The sequence below is a fragment of the Akebia trifoliata genome, chromosome 2 (assembly GCF_017979445.1).
Source record: "Akebia trifoliata isolate Shusen 1 chromosome 2, ASM1797944v1, whole genome shotgun sequence".
Lineage (NCBI taxonomy): Eukaryota > Viridiplantae > Streptophyta > Magnoliopsida > Ranunculales > Lardizabalaceae > Akebia > Akebia trifoliata.
The window spans coordinates 1,518,096-1,539,955 of record NC_141376.1 but is presented as its reverse complement, the minus strand read 5'-3'; the positions used below and the strand labels follow the sequence as shown (position 1 = coordinate 1,539,955).

General features: G+C 35.9%; 3 protein-coding genes across 4 annotated transcripts; all 3 read left to right on the top strand.

The window, feature by feature from the left end:
* Positions 1-1,050: 1,050 nt before the first annotated feature.
* Positions 1,051-4,537, top strand: LOC147408637 (F-box only protein 13-like). Its single transcript, XM_086420218.1, has 2 exons — positions 1,051-1,196; positions 3,175-4,537. Exon 2 carries the CDS (start codon positions 3,255-3,257, stop codon positions 4,428-4,430), a length of 1,176 nt encoding a protein of 391 aa, XP_086276344.1. The 5' UTR covers positions 1,051-1,196; positions 3,175-3,254; the 3' UTR covers positions 4,431-4,537.
* Positions 4,538-8,801: 4,264 nt separating this feature from the next.
* LOC147408636 (F-box only protein 13-like) lies at positions 8,802-11,669 on the top strand. The gene is made up of 2 exons (XM_086420205.1): positions 8,802-8,878; positions 10,307-11,669. The coding sequence occupies exon 2, from the start codon at positions 10,387-10,389 to the stop codon at positions 11,560-11,562; it is 1,176 nt and encodes a 391-aa protein (XP_086276331.1). The 5' UTR covers positions 8,802-8,878; positions 10,307-10,386; the 3' UTR covers positions 11,563-11,669.
* Positions 11,670-15,979: 4,310 nt separating this feature from the next.
* Positions 15,980-20,419, top strand: LOC147408635 (F-box protein SKIP23-like). Of its 2 annotated transcripts, XR_015171144.1 has the most exons (3): positions 15,980-17,342; positions 19,903-19,968; positions 20,056-20,419. XR_015171144.1 is itself a non-coding variant. In XM_086420189.1 (2 exons), exon 1 carries the CDS (start codon positions 16,128-16,130, stop codon positions 17,340-17,342), a length of 1,215 nt encoding a protein of 404 aa, XP_086276315.1. In that variant the 5' UTR covers positions 15,980-16,127; the 3' UTR covers positions 20,056-20,419. The 2 variants fall into 2 exon arrangements, 1 of the variants encoding a protein (XP_086276315.1); XM_086420189.1 differs by lacking the exon at positions 19,903-19,968.
* The last annotated feature ends 1,441 nt before the right edge of the window (positions 20,420-21,860 follow it).

Genomic DNA, 21,860 nt, shown 5'->3' with positions numbered 1-21,860 from the left:
CCTATACGCTTAAAAGTTTCGGATTGGGCTGATTTTTATGAGGATAATGATGATCTCTATAAGGAGGAGATAATCCGCACAAAATAACAGCCAATCTAAAACTTCTAACTCCATCAAAAATGATTTATGAATTAACGATAAAAATTAATGGTTCATAATTCTTCAACTTTGTAAACCACTTTTGATTTGGTTAGAAGTTTTGATTTGTCACCATAGAGATCATCCTCACAAAAAATTAGCCCAATCCAAAACTTTTAAGTCATATAAGACAAATTTTGTTTCCCAACATTGTCCACCTAAGATTGTTTGGGGAATGCTCCCTTTAATATTTATATATAGGTCCCGTTCATGTGCCAACTATTTGGCCAACATGTTTTGTCCTACAGGGGTTAGAAGTTTCGGAATGGGCTGATTTTTTATGAGGATGATCTCTATGAAGAGCACAAAAAATCAATCCATTCTGAAACTTCCACCCTTTGTTTATGAGTTGAAGAATCGAGGATCGTCGATTTTTTGTAAACCACTTTTTATTGTTTAGTTCAACATTTTTTTTATTGAGCTTACTACTTTTTATTGTCAAGTTCAACATTTTTTATGAAAATATTGTCAAACTCAACAGTAAGTAAACATAACTTAAAATCATTGAGGTCATCAATAATTATCATCTAACTCAAAATATTAATATTATTGATTTTTGGTAAGGATGATCTCCTCATCATATAGATCATTCTCACAAAAAAAAAAAAAAAAACAGTCCATTCCAAAACTTCTAACGGATACATTGAGAAAATATTTGGCACAATGTTTGTCTTTCTTTAGGGCCTCTGAACGCCACCTATATATATAGTGGTTGGTGAGCCTGTTTTTAATGAGTTTAGTAGTTTGGTGATGATGGGATTTGAACCCAGGTCTTTGGTATCATCACCTAAAGACATTACCAACTAGGTTAGTTAGCTCCTGCATGTCTTCATTAATATCATGTGTCGTTTCTGTGTAACTTTAACATAACGTCAGGAATCATCCAACACGTAGGGATCATGCATATGGTTTGTTGTTGCTCAATGTAAAATATTGGCTTTTACTCAAAAACAGCAAAGATATATTTATTTATATTTATTACTCACGCTCTTCCTTACTATATAACTAGCTTAGGTCCTCACCTAAGTACTCGTATAACTTGCAACATCGTCTAAGAGGTATGTTTCCTCCCTCTTCTCTTCTTCTATGCAAGTAGTTGGTAAAAATTCTTGATCTCTCTTAATTAGAATCTAGAATTTGAATTGATGTTATATCATTGATTTCTGCTCATAAATTTTTTGTAAGGATTTTTATTTCAAAGAAATTTTATTATTTAAGGTATATGATGAACCCTATTAGGCATCCATCGTTGGATGGATAATTAGGATTGATCAAATCCTTTTATTGCTTAAATATTTCATATACTATACATTTACTTCTACAAAATGCCCTCTTATTGTTATAAAAAAAAAAAACTTTATTTTTTCCCAAGGGGTTGGCCTTGTGGCAAATCGAACCTTGATAAGCTCTTTAAGAATGGTAGGTCAAGTGTTCAAAACCCCACAAAACAATCAATTCCTTGGGGAACCCTCCAGGGTCCGGTTGACCCTCGACTCAACTAATTGCATGTAAGACTTTTCGAGGGGAGTGCATGTGATTATGGGACCCAAGATAAGCATAAAAAATAAAAATAAAAAATAAAACCCAGCGGTGGATGTACAATGGAGGTACTTACCCACAAAAGAAATTTCAAAAATCATAATATTTAAGAGTTATTTATTATTTTTAAACTTCATTTCTTCTACTTATATATTACTTACGGGTCCCTATCCGTGGCCAACAGTTTGGCAAACATTTTGGCAAACACTTTTTCAAAACATGGGTTAGAGGTCTTGGAATGGGCTGATTTTTGGTGAGGATGATCTCTATGGTGAGGAGATCATCCTCATCAAAAATCAGCTCATTCCAAAACTTCTAGCCCCATTTTACAAGTTGAAAAATCGTGAACCGTCCATTTTTTGTAAACCATTTTTGATGAGGTTAGAAGTTTTGGAATGGGCTGATTTTTGGTGATGATGATCTCCTCACCATAGAGATCATCCTCACCAAAAATCAGCCCATTCCAAGACCTCTAACCCATGTTTTGAAAAATGTGTTTGCCAAAATGTTTGCCAAACTGTTGGCCATTGATCGCTACCCATTACTTAATGGAGATTTAACTTGAATGTACCGCTGAGATCCGAAGAAAGCTGAAGTGATCTGAAGGATCTGTGCTTCTTCCACCCATCTCAGCCGTATGCTTGCTCATGCGGTCGTACGTTTGACGCTTTGTTTGACGTTTGAGACTATATTTTATTTTAATAAGGGTAAAGATGTCCAATGATTGATTGCCATTTGTAGACCCAGACGTGACCAATGTATTGTAATTTGTCAGGAGTCAGGACAGTTCACAGCTCCACTGTGACACCTGTAGATGACGGTTACTTCTGAAAATTTACTCACCGACTCCATCAAGAATCAGGAATTCGGGTTTGGGTTGGGTTTTAAATAGCCCAGTAGTAATCTGATCACAATATCTTAGTCCAGGCCCAGGACCAGGCCAACCACATGTATTCTGTAAATACTTCTCGGGCCACCTGACGGGCTTAGCTAATAAGCCAACCATAGACACGGGCCCTAGCTTAGCCTACAATTAATGCAGGGCAATTCTCAGTTTGTCACAACTGGCTGTGGCGAGTTTAGCTAGTACCACAGTAACAAGTTGATTTCACGAACCCTAATAAAAGATTTGGGTGAAATCCAACGAGATTCATTATCATTAATGTCCTATTTCAAAGATTTGGGATAGGTTAAATGAAATCCAATGAGATTCATCACCATCAATGCCCTATTTCAAAGATTTGGGGTAGGTTAAATGAAATCCAATGATCCCACCAACCCTTAGATGTTTATAAATTGTGGTTTAACAATTGAGATTTAGTATTTTTATCATGCTAAGGGATGCCAGCCATATCAAAGTAAGTAGTTTAAAATTTGAAGTTATGTTATTTGATATAAAATAAAAATATGAGATAGCATATCTTAATCTTGTTTTGATGGAGAAAAAAAAAACCATTTGAAGTTTTAATCAGTTATGCTAATATGACTTTTGAATAGATTCGAGTTGGTTTGGGAGGGATTATTCAGCTGGTTGTAATCTAGATCAACATCGTCATTTGAAGATCTCCAATTCATCTATGGATGCAAAACGAATCACAAGGAGGAAGAGCTGTGAAACAAGCGGAAACAATTCCGTAATTGTGTCCAACGAAAATCAATGGGATCGACTTGACAATGCTACCATGGAGAATGTATTGGCTAGGCTTCCTATTGCTGATTTCCTCCCCTGTCAATTTGTGTCTAAGAGATGGTATTCAGTCATCAACTCTCATTCATTTCATGTTGCCTCCAATCAATTATTCCATCATGGCCCATGGTTCTTAATGCTCAATTCAAATTCATCTTCAAATGCCATCTTTGACATGGAAGTTAATGATTGGCGCCACGCCCATCTCCCCATCCCCATGGATGTCAACCAAATGCCAACAACTCCAGTGGCCGCTTCTGGCAATCTAATGTGCTTTAGGTCAGAAATTGGGAACCTCATTGTCTGCAATCCATTAAATGGATCGATGCATTCTATACCAAGATTGGAAACCGATTACCATACTAAGGCTATCGCGATGGTTGCAACGGAATCATTCTATGAGGTTTTTGTTGTTTTTGGTGACAAGTCATCATCTTTTTGGATGGGTGTTTTCTCATCAACAATGAATACTTGGATGAAATTTCCAATTAAAATGGAAACGATGGGTGAGGAAGAAGAGATGCAGCCAATGCCGGGAAATGGCATTTTAAAGTGGAGTGGAGTGACCCTTATCTGCAGCAATGGCCAAGTGAAGGTGTGCTATCTTAGCCCGGGAGGGCGATTAGTGTTCGTCGATTTCCAACGAGGCATCGCATTGATGTTGCCACACCTTTACCCCGAAGCTAAGGTGGAGAAGCCCGCATTAGACTTGGTTGAGTGCGGTGGTAGAATTTTCATTGTTTCCCTTATTGAGAAATTTGAGGCCGTAACAATCCAATTGTGGGGGTTCGACAGCCAGAAGAATAAATGGAGGCACTTTTCATTACCTTTCGAGTCGCACGACTACTTTGGTGGATATGCCAACATCAATTGTGCCGGTAGTGAGGACCATGTGATGGTGTGTGTGACCTCGGGCATTGACCCAAACTTTAACCGGGTGATGATGTACAACATCTCCGAGGACTCTTGGGTTGAGCTACCGAGGTGTTCCAATGTTCGCGGTGGAGGCTTTAAGAAGTTTGTGGCAACCTACTCGTTTATGCCCGACGTCAAAGTTAATGTGTGATGGTGATTTACTGGTACTCTTATGTAAAATCTCATTTTAGCATATTATTATTAACTAGATAATGTACTAAAATGAGCAATAAATGAATAAGGGTTTTTCTTGAAAAATTTAGTATATATTCTTTTGTTTAGAATGAAAAATTTGCTAAATCAAAGTCACTGGGTATGACATTTTTCCTCCTTGGAATTGTCAAAAGAATTAATGCTTTAAACATATCTTTTAACAAGGGAGGGAAATAAAAATAGGAAGGAGAATCCCTACCCACCATAGTATATGGGTTGGGATCCGAAGACTCATGACAGTGAACTCATAAGTTCACATACAATCCCGACTGTGCATGTGAGATCCAACGATTGAGATATATCTTAGAGATTCATAATACATTCGCAGGAACCGTCTTTTATCCCAACTGTTGGATCTCACATATACAGGGTCAAGATTGTGTGTGACATAGAAGCTCAAATTTCATGGGTCTATGAATCCCAACCCTTTTGATATTTGATGAAGTTCACAAGAAGAAAAAGGTGACACAACGACCAATTGGGCCATGGGTACTTGATTTCTTGGATGTCTTATTGACCCCTTGGAAACTATTAAGATGATTTCCAATTAAAACAACTGCTGGTACTTCTATATAAGTTTATCAGCTATATGATTTCAAGTTGTGAGTGTTTTAGTAGCAACATAAACAAACTTCAAAGAACAAGTACAACAATTTTTCGTGGACCTGGATCATAATGCAAAGATCAAATAACCTAAAAAAAAAAAAAGATTACGATGAGAGGTTGATATGATTCGAGACAGATTGGAGCTCCTGGACCAATTCAAGATCATCAATCTTAAAAAGCCAAAAGGATTTTGATTTATATTAATCATTGGTTTTCAAATTTCAATACACTGTGTACTTATAAGAAAAAAAGATAAAATCTCTAAAGCTAATTAATCCTCATTTTATTCTAAATTCATCCCAATCCAATTCTAAATATTTAAATTACGTAATTAATTTTACTATTGTACAATATAATCTATTATATTATTATACTAAATATGACTAATATCTAAGTACATAACACAATCTTCTCATGGATCAATGTAAGTATAACAAAATAAATTAAGATAATTTATTTCCTGTTTTAAAATTTACTTTTATATCCTTGCTTTAATTTTAAATAAATGTAAATTTCAAAATCACAAAACTAAATTTGTTTTAAGAAAATACAAGTACAACAAATATCATGCTTAATAAAGATATTCATTACTAGCTACGATATATACCTAATAATGAAGAGTTTTGTGCAATCTGATGGGGAACTATATATGCTTGATAGGTACTTAAGCCATAGTTCCCAGGATAATCCTGATTATTTTTCCAATAAATAAAGTTTTCAAGGTAGATCAAATTGAACAGAAGTGGGAACCTGGGTGATTGAGTGTTGTTTCTGGGTGAAAATTGTTCATTTTCTTCGTCAGCTCTCGATCTTTCTGGATGTAAATGAAATTGCATTTATTTTACAGATATATATTACCATATGCATTGTGAAGATCTCAGATGTGTATATATGTGTGGTGTGTGTGTGTGTGTGTGTTGAACCAAGCAGAGGATGATAGTAATTATAGAATTGGACTAGTAGCATCTTATCCAGGTTATTCCAAATTATTTTGGCCTCCCCCATCATGAGTTATGTCTAAGTGAGTTTTGATCATATTGTACATCTTCATATGCTTCGAATTTGATGTTTGTTATCCAATGGAATTGGGTCATTTGATCTCTTATGTCTTTTGAATGAATATTTTCTTCTTTGTATGATTTCGCATGGAAAATGTTTCACTGGATGATGGTTCTTTTCAAATGCACGATTCCACATTTTCCCTGATATTCATTTTTCGTTCAAATGAGTTTCCACCCGAGTGGGAAAATGTTTCTTACCTACTCCTAGAAAAATGATTTTTCGACATCCTAATAAGCTTCTTCCACAATTAACAAACCAAAACTCTTTTTGAAATTTACCTAGGTGGAATCGAACTGCGGAATTCATATTCCCTTAAAAACAAACTCTCTTCAATAACATAAACCCTAACATGAATCGGGTATAACCCAAATTGGTTGTTTACTTGAGATCCTTAGGTAACAAAAGTGAAAATTAGTATCACATTTTGCCATTTTATAGTGAAGGTGCTTATCTAAGTTGGTAAAGGTGTGTGGAGTGTTGATCTAATAACCTACGTTCAAATCTTGTTGGACTCACTTTCTTGTGATATACTCATAATTTTGAACATTTGAATGTATGTTTTTTTCAACGATTTATTAAAAAAAATGAAGGACAAATTTGAGATTCTAAATTCTTTATGATTACATCATAACTTTTGATTCACAACTATGATATATGAATTTGGGTATTTCTAGGTGATTTTGCCAGTATTGAATTTGAAAGAAAAAAAAAAAACACCTGGATCACATTTACAATGTCAATTTCACCACTTTTTTATGATAATATGTTTGCTTACCAAAAAAGAAAAAATTCTCCACTTTTTATTGTCAAGCTTACTACTTTCTATTATCAAGTTCGACAGTTTTTTATGGAAATATTGTCAAACTCAATAGTAATTAAACATAACTTAAAATCATTAAGTTCATCAATAACTATCGTCCAACTCAAAATATTAATATTATTGAATTCGATGATATACGTAATATTATTGAACTTGTTTGAATCAAGGTGTTTATCTAAGAAGACCAAAACCCAGGTTGTAGTAGACATGTTCCCAATCAATGGGCCCTATTTAGATGTGTGGGCCCATTTATATCTTTAAGGAACTTTGTTGTAATTTATGAATGTTATAGGAATCCATTACAATTTTGATGCCTACGTTACTAATATACCTCTAATAGAGCGAGCAATCAATTGACAATGTTGTTGATCAACCAAAGCAAGTTAACTACCCCATACAGGAAAGTACGAACCATGGTTTGCCTGTCATTTAGTTATGTGCAGAGAAGACTTGATCAGATTTCGAAGCGTGACTAACTGATCATGTGTCAACTCCCAAGAGCTTGATAAAATCAGTACCCCTAGAAGTAAAACAAAGAAAATGGAGGTTTATTCTAAGTCCAAGGTATTCAATTTTCTCTTCTTTGATGCCTAGCTCTGCCATGTTTTCGATTGATTGCAAAGTTTTTGCAAGACCCTTCCCCCACCATTGGTGAGGAGAGGAGGAAAATTTAGAAATAATTCTAATTCATTGAGGAACCAAGACAAGATAAGAACAAATTTTTGTACCAACAATATATGTCTTCTCATATATACATGTGTGTGTGTGTGTAGCATCCTTTTGACAAAATCCTAAACAAATTATTTTGTCTGATAAAGACTAAAAGTTTTAGAATAGCCTGATTTTTTGTAAGGATGATCTCTATGATAAGAAAATCATCTTCACTTAAATTCAGTTCATTATGAAATTTCTAATCCTACTTTAGAAGTTGAAGAATCGTAAACCGTCAATTTTTTACTATTAGTTTGTAATCATTTTTCATGGGGTTAGACATTTTAGAATGGACTGATTTTTTATAAGGATGATCTACTAATAATAAATATTATCTTCACAAAAAATCAACCCATTCCGAAACTATTTAGTCATATAAGACAAAAATTTATCTAGAATGACGTCTAGAATTTTGTCTATTAAACCCGATCCTATATATATATGAAAGTGTTCAAAGGTTCTAAAGAGAGCCAAACATTGTCAAAAGTTTTTTAAAATAGAAGTTACAAGTTTCGGAATGGACTGATTTTTTTATGAAGATGCTCTCTATGGTGAAGAGATCATTCTCACCAAAAATAGCTCATTCTGAAACTTTTAAGCCTAGTTTACAGGTTGAAGAATTGATGATCATTCGATTTTTGTTTACCACTTTTAATGGGGTTAGAAGTTTCAGAATGGGCTGATTTTTGGTGAGGATGATCTCCTCATCACATAGATCATCCTTACAACAACAACAAAAAAAATAGTCCATTCTGAAACTTTTAATTGATACATTAAAAAAATGTTTGACATAATCTTTGGCTTTCTTTAGGGCCTCCAAATACCACCCATATATATAGTGGTTGGTGAGTTGTTATTAATGAGTATAGGAGCTCGGTGATAGAGGGATTTGAACCCAGGTCTCTGGTATCATCACCCAATGACGTTACCAACCAAGCTAGTTGGCACCTGCATGTCTTCATTAATATCATGTGTCGTTTCTGTGTAGCTTTAACGTAACGTCAGGAATCATCCAACACGTAGGGATCATGCATATGGTTTGTTGTTGTTCAATATAAAATATTGTCTTTTACTCAAAAACAGCAAAGATATATTTATTTATATTTATTATTCACGCTCTTCCTTACTATATAATTGGCTTAGGTCCTCACCTAAGTGCTCGTATAACTTGCAACATCTTCTAAGAGGTATGTTTACTCCCTCTTCTCTTCTACTATGCAAGTAGTTGGTAATCACTCTTGATCTCTCTTAATTAGAATCTAGAATTTGCATTGATGTTATATCATTGATTTTTGCTCATAAATTTTTTGTAAGGATTTTTATTTCAAAGAAAATTTGTTATTTAAGGTATATGATGAACCCTATTAGGCATCCATCACTGGATGGATAAATAAGATTGATCAAATATTTTTATTGCTTAAATATCTCATATACTATACATTTACTTCTCCAAAATGCTTTGTTGTTGACAAAAAATAAAACAAAGCTCTAATTTTTCCCAAGGGGTTGGCCTTGTGAGAAGCCAAGCCTTGATAAGCTCCTCAAGAAAGGCAGGTTAAGCGTTTGAAACCCCACAAAACAATGAATTTCTTAGGGCACCCTCCAGGATTTGGTTGACCCTCAACTCAACCAGTTGCATGTAGGACTTTTCTAGGGTACGCGTGCGTGCACACACACACACAATCCAGGGGTTGATGTACAATGGGGGCACTTACCCACAAAAGAAATTTCAAAAATCATAATATTTATGAGTTATTTATTATTTTTCTACTTATATTACTTAATGGAGATTTAACTTCAATGTACCGCTGAGATCCGAAGGAAGCTGAAGTGTTCCGAAGGATCTGAGTTTCTTCCACCCATCTCAGCCGTATGTTTTCCTCAGGCAGTCGTACGTTTGACGCTTTGTTTGACGTTTGAGACAATATTTCAGTTGGAAATTCTCAATTGGGGTAGAGATGTCCAATGAGTGAGTGCCATTTGTAAACCCAGACGTTACCAATGTATTGTAATTTGTCAGGAGTCAGGACAGTTCACAGGCCCACCATGACACCTGTAGATGACGGTTACTTCTGAAAATTTACTCACCAACTCCATCAAGAATCAGGAGTTTGGGTTGGGTTTTAAATAGCCCAGTATTAATCAGATCACAATATCTTAGTCCAGGCCCATGCCAAGCAAGTATTCTGTAAATACTCCTCGGGCCGCCCGACGGGCTTCGCTAATAAGCCAACCATAAACATGGGCCCCAGCTTAGCCTACAATTAATGAAGAGCAATTCTCGGTTTCTGATAACTGGCTGTGCTAGTTTAGCTAGTACCACAGTAACAAGTTGATTTTATGAACCTTAATCAGAGATTTGGGGTAGGTTTAATGAAATCCAATGATCCCACCAACCCTTAGATGTTTATAAATTGTGGTTTAACAATTGAGATTTAGTATTTTTATCATGCTAAGGGATGCCAGCCATATCAAAGTAAGTTGTCTAAAATTTGAAGTTATGTTATTTGATATAAAATAAAAATATGAGATTGGTATATATTAATCTTGTTTTGATAGAGAAAAAAAAACCATTTGAAGTTTTAATCAGTTATGCTAATATGACTTTTGAATAGATTCGAGTCGGATTGGGAGGGATTATTCAGCTGGTTGTAATCTAGATCAACATCGTCATTTGAAGATCTCCAATTCATCTATGGATGCAAAACGAATCACAAGGAGGAAGAGCTGTGAAACAAGCGGAAACAATTCCGTAATTGTGTCCAACGAAAATCAATGGGATCGACTTGACAATGCTACCATGGAGAATGTATTGGCTAGGCTTCCTATTGCTGATTTCCTTCCCTGTCAATTTGTGTCTAAGAGATGGTATTCAGTCATCAACTCTCATTCATTTCATGTTGCCTCCAATGAATTATTCCATCATGGCCCATGGTTCTTAATGCTCAATTCAAATTCATCTTCAAATGCCATCTTTGACATGGAAGTTAATGATTGGCGCCACGCCCATCTCCCCATCCCCATGGATGTCAACCAAATGCCAACAACTCCAGTGGCCGCTTCTGGCAATCTAATGTGCTTTAGGTCAGAAATTGGGAACCTCATTGTCTGCAATCCATTAAATGGATCGATGCATTCTATACCAAGATTGGAAACCGATTACCATACTAAGGCGATCGCGATGGTTGCAACGGAATCATTCTATGAGGTTTTTGTTGTTTTTGGTGACAAGTCATCATCTTTTTGGATGGGTGTTTTCTCATCAACAATGAATACTTGGATGAAATTTCCAATTAAAATGGAAACGATGGGTGAGGAAGAAGAGATGCAGCCAATGCCGGGAAATGGCATTTTAAAGTGGAGTGGAGTGACCCTTATCTGTAGCAATGGCCAAGTGAAGGTGTGCTATCTTAGCCCGGGAGGGCGATTAGTGTTCGTCGATTTCCAACGAGGCATCGCATTGATGTTGCCACACCTTTACCCCGAAGCTAAGGTGGAGAAGCCCGCGTTAGACTTGGTTGAGTGCGGTGGTAGAATTTTCATTGTTTCCCTTATTGAGAAATTTGAGGCCGTAACAATCCAATTGTGGGGGTTCGACAGCCAGAAGAATAAATGGAGGCACTTTTCATTACCTTACGAGTCGCACGACTACTTTGGTGGATATGCCAACATCAATTGTGCCGGTTGTGAGGACCATGTGATGGTGTGTGTGACCTCGGGCATTGACCCAAACTTTAACCGGGTGATGATGTACAACATCTCCGAGGACTCTTGGGTTGAGCTACCGAGGTGTTCCAATGTTCGTGGTGGAGGCTTTAAGAAGTTTGTGGCAACCTACTCCTTCAAGCCCGACGTCAAAGTTAACGTGTGATGGTGATTTACTGGTACTCTTATGTAGAATCTCATTTTAGCATATTATTATTAACTAGATAACGTACTAAAATGAGCAATAAATGAATTAGGGTTTTTCTTGAAAAATTTAGTATATATTCTTTAGTTTAGAATGAAAAATTTGCTAAATCAAAGTCACTGGGTATGACATTTTTCCTCCTTGGAATTGTCAAAAGAATTAATGCTTTAAACATATCTTTTAAACAAGGGAGAGAAATAAAAATAGGAAGGAGAATCCCTACCCACCATGGTATATGGGTTGGGATCCGAAGACTCATGAAAGTGAATTCATACGTTCACATACAATCCCGACTGTGCATGTGAGATCCAACGATTGAGATATATCTTAGAGATTCATAATACATTCGCAGGAACCATCTTTTATCCCAACTGTTGAATCTCACATATACGGGGTCAAGATTGTGTGTAAACATAGAAGCTCAAATTTCATGAGTCTATGAATCCCAACCCTTTTGATATTTGATGAAGTTCACAAGAAGAAAAAGGTGACACAACGACCAATTGGGCCATGGGTACTTGATTTCTTGGATGTCTTATTGACTCTGGAAAATATTAAGATGATTTCCAATTAAAACAACTGCTAGTACTTCTATATAAGTTTATCGACTGTATTATTTCAAGTAACGAGTGTTTTCCTAGAGCTGATAGGAATTTAACTGATGCCAAGCCAACCCAGTTCAAATAGAGATTATTAACTCTTCGGGAGTCTAGTTTATGTTATCATGCAAAATACTGCTGCTAACAAATCTTTCTAGAGTGTAATAAGTAGGTGTTCTATGTGTTCAAACAATTTTAGTAGTTGTTTAAAATTAGAGTCGCGATAAACTTACTAAAATAAAAAAAGCCACTCAAACTTCACTCGTTGATTTGGCATGTGCACATAATCATAGATTTCTTTCTTCGGGATACACAAGGAAACGATTTATGGTTTTGTACGCACTTCCACGCCAATGAGTGAATTTTGAAGGTTTTTTTCGTGTCAATTAATCATTAATCTAAAATTATTTTTAGACTCGTATAAAATATTAAAACAACCAACGAGCATTGAGTTCCAACCCCTTGGTCGCCACCCACATTGATTTATCCTTACTTGGTATGTGTTGTTTGTGGGGGGCATGTATATGAGGGTTTTGGGTGAGATATGAGTGCTCTAAGAGGCCAATTACCTTACCCGGTTGGCCCCTTCATAGAAAATATATATATATATATTAAAAATTAAAAAAATAGGAATTTAGTGAAAAAGGGAAAATGACTTGTAAGGCTAGGTTTTTTAATCTGCGGATTTTAAAGGCTCCATTCAAACAGTATGGACCATTAAAGGCCTTTCTTTGAAATGTTAGCCTTTGAAAGGTTTTGTCAAATTTCCGTCATAACTTGTAGTGTAAAATGCTCAAAATATCCTTATTAATTAATATATCCAAAACTAGTAATCTGTATTCAGTAACTTTACCATGTATGAACGCTTGCTTTCTTGATTCAATTAGCCCTATATCTTACTTCCCCATTAAATAAGACCTGAAGCTATATAAATAAAATAATAGAATTTGTGTGTGTGTGTGTGTGTGTGTGAGAGATAGAGAGAGAGAGAGAGTAGTCATCTTTGATCTATGTTAGACACAAAACTTCTTCTAACGTTGTTGATGTGGGTTATCTCTGGCTTAATTCTCATTAAAACATGATACTTAAATCATCTTACAATAAATGCATAGCATGCCATTGCATATTCACAACAACAACAACAACAACAAAAAAAAATACAAGATGAATTGGTAGTCGAAGGTTTAATAAAAGACCTGTAGCTTGATTAGGTTGACTGAGATTTCTCTGTTGTCGGTGCAAGTTTACATTCTAACGTCCCTCTAACTACCCAACATTCTTGATCCATGGCGTTGATAAAAAAATTGTGATTACAATTCTTGGTGGTTGAAGATGATGGAAATAATAGCATGTACAATAAAACCCTTTACACAATGATCTCACTCAAAGATTTGGTTCTAAACAAAAGTGGTTGATGTCTTCTTCGTTGAAATATCCTTATGTAAATTTCTTTTTTATTAAGGCTTAAAATAGGATGGATTTTATTCAAAATTTGAGTACACCGAATCCAAATTTAATGAGTTTAGTTTCATCTAGTATATCTGAATTAAAATATGGTTTAGATATGGGTTGATATCCCTTGATGGGGTTGGGTTTGGATCGAATTCGAATCCATCCCTATATTCGCTAAGATCCAAATGATATATTATTTTAAAAGTTGTATTTTTATATTTTTCAAGTTATATTTTATCAACCAATAATATTTGGGTATAATGGTCAAGACCTTTTTTCAAAATGGAGAGATTTTGAGTTCAAATTATCTTTTGACCACATTTTAATAATTTTATTTTAAATAACTTTAAGTGGTTTGACATTAATTCGATTGGATCAGATTCGAATATGGATTTGATGAAAAATGGTTAGGATATAGTTTTAACTATTAAGATCCGAATATGAATCGGAATATAAAATTCGAAAATAAATATAGACATACTCATATCCGAATCGTATTCGACCTGTTTTAAGCCTTATTTTTTACGATCTTTACTCTTCTCGTCTCATCTCATCTCTGCATAACACTCCCCTCTCTCACTTCTCACTTTCTCTCTCCTCAAACTTGTGAGAGTATATTATTCTCTTAGGATTCCCATAAATCAGTTCCAACTCCATTCCTCATTAGAACCTACCAACTGGTCGATGATCCAACCAGTGATCACATCATCTCTTGGGGAGAGGATAACTCCACCTTTGTCATCTTTAACTTGAGCCAAAAGAAATTTCTAGATTTTGTCATCTATCTCAATAGAGAAGACATCTTTTTGCGTTAAAGACGTGTTTAAGTATTTTTAGGTTATAAATCTATTAATTAATAAGGATAATAAAGTGTCTTTAATGGTTCATACTTTTTAATGGAACCTTTACAAGTAATTTTAGGACCCGTGTGGATACAGGAGCCAGAAGTACTTAGAACATAAGTACTTTCATAAGTACTTTTTGAAGTACTATCTAGAGTAGGTTGATAACTGTTGTGTGTTTGGATGTAGGTTTTGAAAAGTACTGTCAGAAGTACTTTTGATAAGGTTTTGTGTTTGGAAACTATTTTGGATTATGTTAAAATGATCAAAATGCCCTTATAAGTATCAGTTACTATTTTTAACATTATAACTCAACAAATTATTCTTCAAAAGAAATAAAAGTTATTGTTTTTATCCATAAAAACTAATATAAACACCCAATAATTATAAACAAATAGAAAATATTGTGAGCAAATATATACAACCACTAAAAATATGAAAAAACTTTCACCACATCAATAGATAATAAATTTGTGTTTAATTGTTCACATCAATTTTGCAATAAGAAAATTTCAACCATGGTTGGAATGCTCATGGATAAATCATTGAGTAAGTAATTGGAGGAGCTAGAAATCCAAATTCAAATGCTACACTAAAAGGCAAGCACCACATCAATGAATAATAACAAAATATTATTTAATTACATTTTTGAGGATATACTTGTAATTTTCAAAATTTATGAGGAGCATACTTGTCCCAAATGCTACACCAAAAAGCTACCATGACATCAATGGATAGTAATATAGTATTACTACAATTGCATTTTTTAGGGTATGCTTGTAATTTTCAAAATTTATGAGGGGTATGTTTGTCCCAAATGTTACACCAAAAGGCTACCACCATATTAATAGATAGTAATATAATATTATTCAAATTGCCTTTTTGAGGGTAGGTTTATAATTTTTAAAATTTATGAGGGGCATACTTGTCCCAATCTCGTCATTTTGACAATGTTTTGTAATTCCGCGCAAAGTAGTTTAGAGAAGTAGCACCATCGGTATTCCGTGAAAAAGCACTAAAATGACTCCACAGTAAAGTAGTTCTTTCCGGGAGTTATTTATCCAAACACCTTTAAAGTGCTTCTGACTCCCCGCAAAAGTCAGAAGTACTTAGAAAAGTCAATCCACACAGACCCTTAGAGTCCATACATTCAAAACCCTAACATTATGAGTAATTTTCTTTAAAAAAAATTAGAGAACTTATATTGGTACCCCAACTTTTACTTATTTTCTTTATGAATAATGATATTTTGACTTTCCCTCTTACCTATGCTCCCGTCATAGGACCGTAGATCATTTTTCTTAGGATATGCTGAAACATAAATCCTTCTTTCATGTATCTCGAGGTAAAGATCTACGATTCTTTGATTGGGGCATAAGTAAGAAGGAAGCGTCCGGTTATAACCAGTCTTTCTTTAGTTTTAATTGGTGTGTGTTAAGTAAAAGATGGAGTGCAGCTCTCATAATTAAAAGACCTATTTCGTGTTCTCTTCTCTGTCGGTCTCGGATGATCGAAAGTCTCTCGAGTCACTCATTAGAAGTCCGTAGAAATGGTTGGTATTTGATGCATCTCTTCTCCACCATCACGTTTTCATCTTCTTTCTATTTTGAAGTTAAAAAAAAAAGGGTTAATTATGGGGGACTGGTCTAACCTTCCAAAGGATTTGTTAGATCAAATCGCCAAAAAATTGATCACCGAAACCGATATTCTACGATTTCGTTCAGTCTGTTCTTCATGGAGATCTTCCGTATTGTATCCACCACTTCATCGATTACCTAACCGTATCCCAATTAACCCCAAAAATGCTACCAATGGACTCCCTGATTCAGGTTTCTTCTATCTATCCAAACGTTTGATCTTTCGTCTGGGTTTGCCAGAGAATCATCGAAGAGACACTGAAACATCTTCAAATTGTGATGGATGGCTCATCAAGATTGAACAAGATGTTCCAGAGATGTTTCATCTCTTAAATCCCCTATCAGAATCCTCAATTCATCCTCTACCTTCAACATTTCCCAAGATTTTAGATTTAATTAACTTTCGAGTTTCTGAATTAGGTCAAGAATATGTTCTTCGTTATACCGATAGACGCCCTATCGGATATTCTGGTGATGTCTACATGGAGAAAGTCGCCTTCTCTTCAAATTCTCTTTGTAGTAGCGATATTGATTTTGTGATCATGACCATCCATGTTTCTGGAAAATTGGCGTTGTTCAGGTCAAGTGAAAGCACATGGACTATAATAGAAGATTTACCGGCTCCCTACGACGATGTGATACATTACAATGGGCAATTCTACGCTGTGGATACCAATGGAAGAACTGTAGTTGTCGGCCTTTCTCTCACGGTAACGGAAATTGCGTCTCCTATATTTGGTGGGGATAAGAAGTGTTTAGTTGAATCCGAAGGAGAATTGCATTTGGTTGATAGGTACTTAAGCATTGGTCCCGATGATGATCCTGGTTATTTTGACTATGATGATGGAGTTTATGTTCTTAATGATGATAGTTATATTATGGATACAACAGTTCGGTTTAAAGTTTTTAAGTTAGATCAAGTTGGACATAATTGGGTCGAGGTGAAAAACTTGGGTGATCGCGTGTTGTTTTTGGGTGACAATTGCTCGTTTTCTGTCTCAGTTGGTGATCTGTCTGGATGTAAAGGGAATTGTATTTATTTTACAGATAGATATTTTCATCAACGTTGGGAAGAGGAAGATGCATTCAAATGTCATTATATAGGTGTGTTTAGCTTGGAGGATGGTAGCATTGGGCCATTATCGTCTTATCCGGACTATTCCCGATTATTTTGGCCTCCCCCATCTTGGGTTATGTCGACGGCTTTTTAAGTAAGTTTTAATCTTTTGTTGTAGTTATGTTTGAATGTTGTTCTCATACACTTGAATTAATCATATCTATGACTAAATATTTTTTTTTTCTGCTTTTATGCTTTTCTATTTCGATAATACCAAGTGAAATTTTCAATGCTCCATGTAAATGTGATGTAAACTCAAGTCAGGGATATTTTCTTTTTTCCCTTATATCAATAATTATGCCGAACTTTCACCATTTTTTATCATTTAAGCATGCAACAAACAACTTCTATAGTGGCTACCTTTGTTGGTCTTTGTGTGTGCATTTGATTTCATAGTGTGAAAATGTCATATGGAGTTTCACTTCAAAGAGGTTCTCTGCGAATTTGGGATTTAAACTTCCTGTGCCGGTGTCTTGCCATAAGGAACTTTGTAGGCAGATTTAGAATAGAGGGGAAGCACAGAAGTTAGTCTTGTGTGTGTTAGTTGATTTTCTGGTGGGGGGTGGTTAGGATTTTTGTGAGAAGAAAGGAGAAAGGGTCATCTTTTGTGGAGAGACCTATCCCTGTTGGTTTAGAACAGAGGAAAGCACAGAGTTTAGCCCAGACTCAAAAGTGGAGAGAACAGCACAAGTTATCGGTTGTAGTGCTTTTTGTTCATTTGTAGTATAGTGCCAATGATTGAGCACCTTCGGTGTGATGTCTTTTAGAATTTTATAGGTACTTAAGATTAAGAGTATGCATTTCCTTTGGAAGAATGGGCTGCTATGATACAAGCATAGAGGAGCATATGAGTTTGGTGGAAGCGAAGGTCCCAATGGATCAATAGTATTGGCGAGCATCCCAATGTATTTTGTCTTTGTTTCCGATGCCTAGATGTGTGGAAGCGCGGTTGGATAAACTCTTCAAGAATTTTCTGTGGCATCACAAAATGGGAAAAGGAAGTTCCATCTTGTGAGCTGGAAAGAGATCTGTGTGCCAAAGACTAAAGGGGATTTGGGGATCAAAAGGTTGGAGCAGATGAATATTGCTCTCCTGGGCAAGTGGCTTTGGCGCTTTGGAGTGGAGGTGAATAGTTTGTGGAGGAAGGTCATTGCAGCAAAGTTTGAGGTGGAGTCCGGAGGTTGGGAGAGTGGGAGGTCTCTTGCTCCCCACGGGTATATGGGCTTTGCAAGGGACTCATGTTCCATCTCCTGGTATTTCGTAAGAGAATCGGGGTGAAGCTTGGGGATGGCATTCATACCAAGTTTTGGGAAGACGTATGGTGTGGGGATAGCCCTCTAGCTTCACAGTTTCCAGAGTTGTTAGGGTTGTCACAAAAAAAGGCTTGCCCATTGCTTCATTCCTAAACAAAATTCGAAGGCGGGGGGGGGGGGGGGGGGGGTTGGAGATGGTGGCCTCTTCGTTGGGTTCACTGGAGGGGGTTGTGTTGAGGAGTGGGTGGGGGATGGGAGACTTTGGGTGGGTGGAAAAGATGGGGCTTTCTCGATAAGGTCATTCTATTCTTCATTGTGGATCAAAGCTACCCTAGCTTCCCTTTAATTTGGGGTCCTAGAGTTCTGCCAATGGTTGCGTTCTTCATTTGGTGTGCCTCCTTGGAAAGAATTTTGACGATAGATTAGTGTATGAGACGAGGAGTGGTGAGGCCCAATGTTTGTCCGATGTGCTTGAGGAGTGAGGAGTCGGCCAATCATGTTTTGCTTCATTACCCGGTAGCAAGTCAGATCTGACAGCATTACTTTGGTCTTTTTGGTGTGGAGGGCTGCTTGCCTTGGTCATTTCAAAGTGTCTTTGAATTTTAGGCTCGTTGGCCAACTTGTTTTGAGCTTCGAAGCTTCTTCTTTGGAATGTCACCCCCTTTGCAATTTGTTGGGGAATTTGGAAGGAGCGTAATAACCATGTCTTTGATGGAAAGAATGCAACTTAAGAAAAGCTTGTTGTGTCGGTCTTGGGTTTTTTTATTTTTTTGGTATCAAAGTGTTAAAGAGTTTAAGGGGTCTTCTTCGAAGATTTTGTGGTGAGGTGGGATCAAATATGTTGTATTGTATTGTGTCCCCTTGATTGTTCTAGTCTGTATTATTTCTTTTAGTTGGTATCATTTACCTGTTCTACTTATCAAAGAAAAAAGATATTTTACCTATTCCACCCAAAAAAAGAAGAAGCAAACATCTCATTAGGTGGTATTTCTCTTGCAAACATTGCTGGACCTAACCCCCCCCCCACAATCTTTCTTAAATTTGTCGATTTCTCATCTTATTTAAACTGATTTCTATCATATCGAATTTGGGTCGGATTTGTTGTCTTTGGTTCGTTATGCCTGTGAAGCAAAATGTTCGAGAAGTCAAAAGGGGTCTTCTTTGACTGTGTAATGGAATTGTGTATTTGGATCATTCTTTCTGGGTAGTTGTTGTTTGGTTTCCTTTCCTTGTTTCTGTTTTTGATGCATCTATCATTATTTGAATCTCTTGTTTTCTTTTCCCTAATTCAGTTCAATTAGTAAGCATTTTTCTCACCTTCTTTTAGTATAAATTTATCAAGTCAGGCAATCAATTGTAAAATGAAAGGTTGATGTTGACAAAGGTCTTTCCTATGTGTAGTGCAAGTTTACAATTATGATAAAAGAGAACACTTTCAAAGAACTGCCCCGCTTTGAACCAGTATCTGTGAGCATTAAAACACTATGGTTGACATGGTCATATCCCATTTTGTTTTTCTGTTTGAAATTTTAGTAAGGTGATGTTGTTTTTCAGATGGAACAATTAAGCTTTATCACAATGGGGAAAGGAGTGCAGACAGGTGGTACATTGTCATTGTCATTGCTGAATGAGATTGCTTGTTCGGATGGGGAGTCTGTAACAACGGCCAATTTGATGTTGGAACTTGCAATTCACGGGTTAGAAGAAAAAAAGAGAATCTGTTGAACGTAAAAGATTTATTTTAACTCCTATGTAATAATGGCATTGCTCAGAGATAACCTTGATATACAATAGAAATCATGTTCTGTTCCTTAATAATTATATCCCCTTCATCTGAAGCTATGGCCTAAACTGGGTTGGGTCTGAGTCAGACCCACCCAGGTGCATCCATTCAAGATATGAATTTACATTTGCTTTACTGGGATTCTTGATTCCAATCATTGTCACACTGAATCCATCTGAACTAATCCAGTATTTTCACATTCTGCTCTAGCCCAAAGAGATCAATAAGCATACTTTCAATTGTCTCAACCATTATCAGTGCTGGTTGATGGACCAATTTTATGGTTAAAAATGCTACTAGTTAGGCCCAAAAAATGAGGGTTCGATGGAGTTCAAATCAGAACCAATCTTATTGGGCTTTCGTTTTTTGGATTCCCAAATAAAGCTTAGAGTAGAAAAGAAAGATGCGAAAAAACTGTCTGCCCACCCAACCCCCCTATCTTTTATACATATGGAGTCTGAGAGTAGGAACCATCAATATTGCTAAATCCCGAATCTCTTCCCTCGTCTTCTTTACAGTTGGACTGTGGTAGCGATCTGCTAGCACCTGTTAATTCTAATTTTACATTTCAAGTACGCGAATCCATCATCCACCATTTCAAAAAGAAAAGATTTTATATAAGTGGTGGTCTTGAGTTCGAATCCTCCCTTATGGGCCACTCTCAGGAATTTATCCCATAAGTTACCTGTGTGTGTGTGTGTGAGGGGGACGCCTGGAGGATTAGTTGGTTGCACTAAGAGGCCTAGATACCTGGTTTCAAAAAAAAAAAAAAATATATATATATAATATATATATATATATATATATATATATATATATATATACGTGTTCGACAACTATTTACCCTATGTTTTGCCCTACGTGTTTTGTCCTACATGGGTTAAAAGTTTTGGAATGGGCTGATTTTTGGAGTATGATCTCTTCACCATAAATCAATCCATTCCAAAACTTCTAACCTCGTCAAAAATGATTTACAAAAAATGGATGATCCACAATTCTTCAACATATAAAATATAGGGCTAGATGATCTATGGTGAGAAGATCATCCTCACAAAAAAATCAACTCATTTTGAAACTTCTAGCCCCATGTTTACAAGTTGAAGAATTGTGGACTGTCCATTTTTTGTAAACCATTTTTTATGGGGTTAAAAGTTTCGGGATGAGCTGATTTTTGGTGATAATGATCTCCTCACCAAAAATCAGCCAATTCCTAAACTTCTAACCCATGTAGGACAAAACACGGAAGGTAAAGCATAGGGTGCTGAACATTTCCCTATATATGCAGAATGACAATTAATCAACGATCAAAGTCTTTAGATTTATAATAAATCGGTTTAATTAACAAGCAATTGGATTTCATATTTTATAAAAATAGATTGTGATAATGACTTCTATTTTTTATAAAAATATAGAATGATAATTTACGAAAAAAATAAATAGTAAAGGTATTTTTTAAACATTTTAGTAAAATCGGTCCAACCAAATTGAACCAACGTGATCGGTGGGACCAATATGAGAAGTTTTCGGTCCAATCATTAGTCAAAGGCCGACTATTATATTGACTTTTAACGGGACG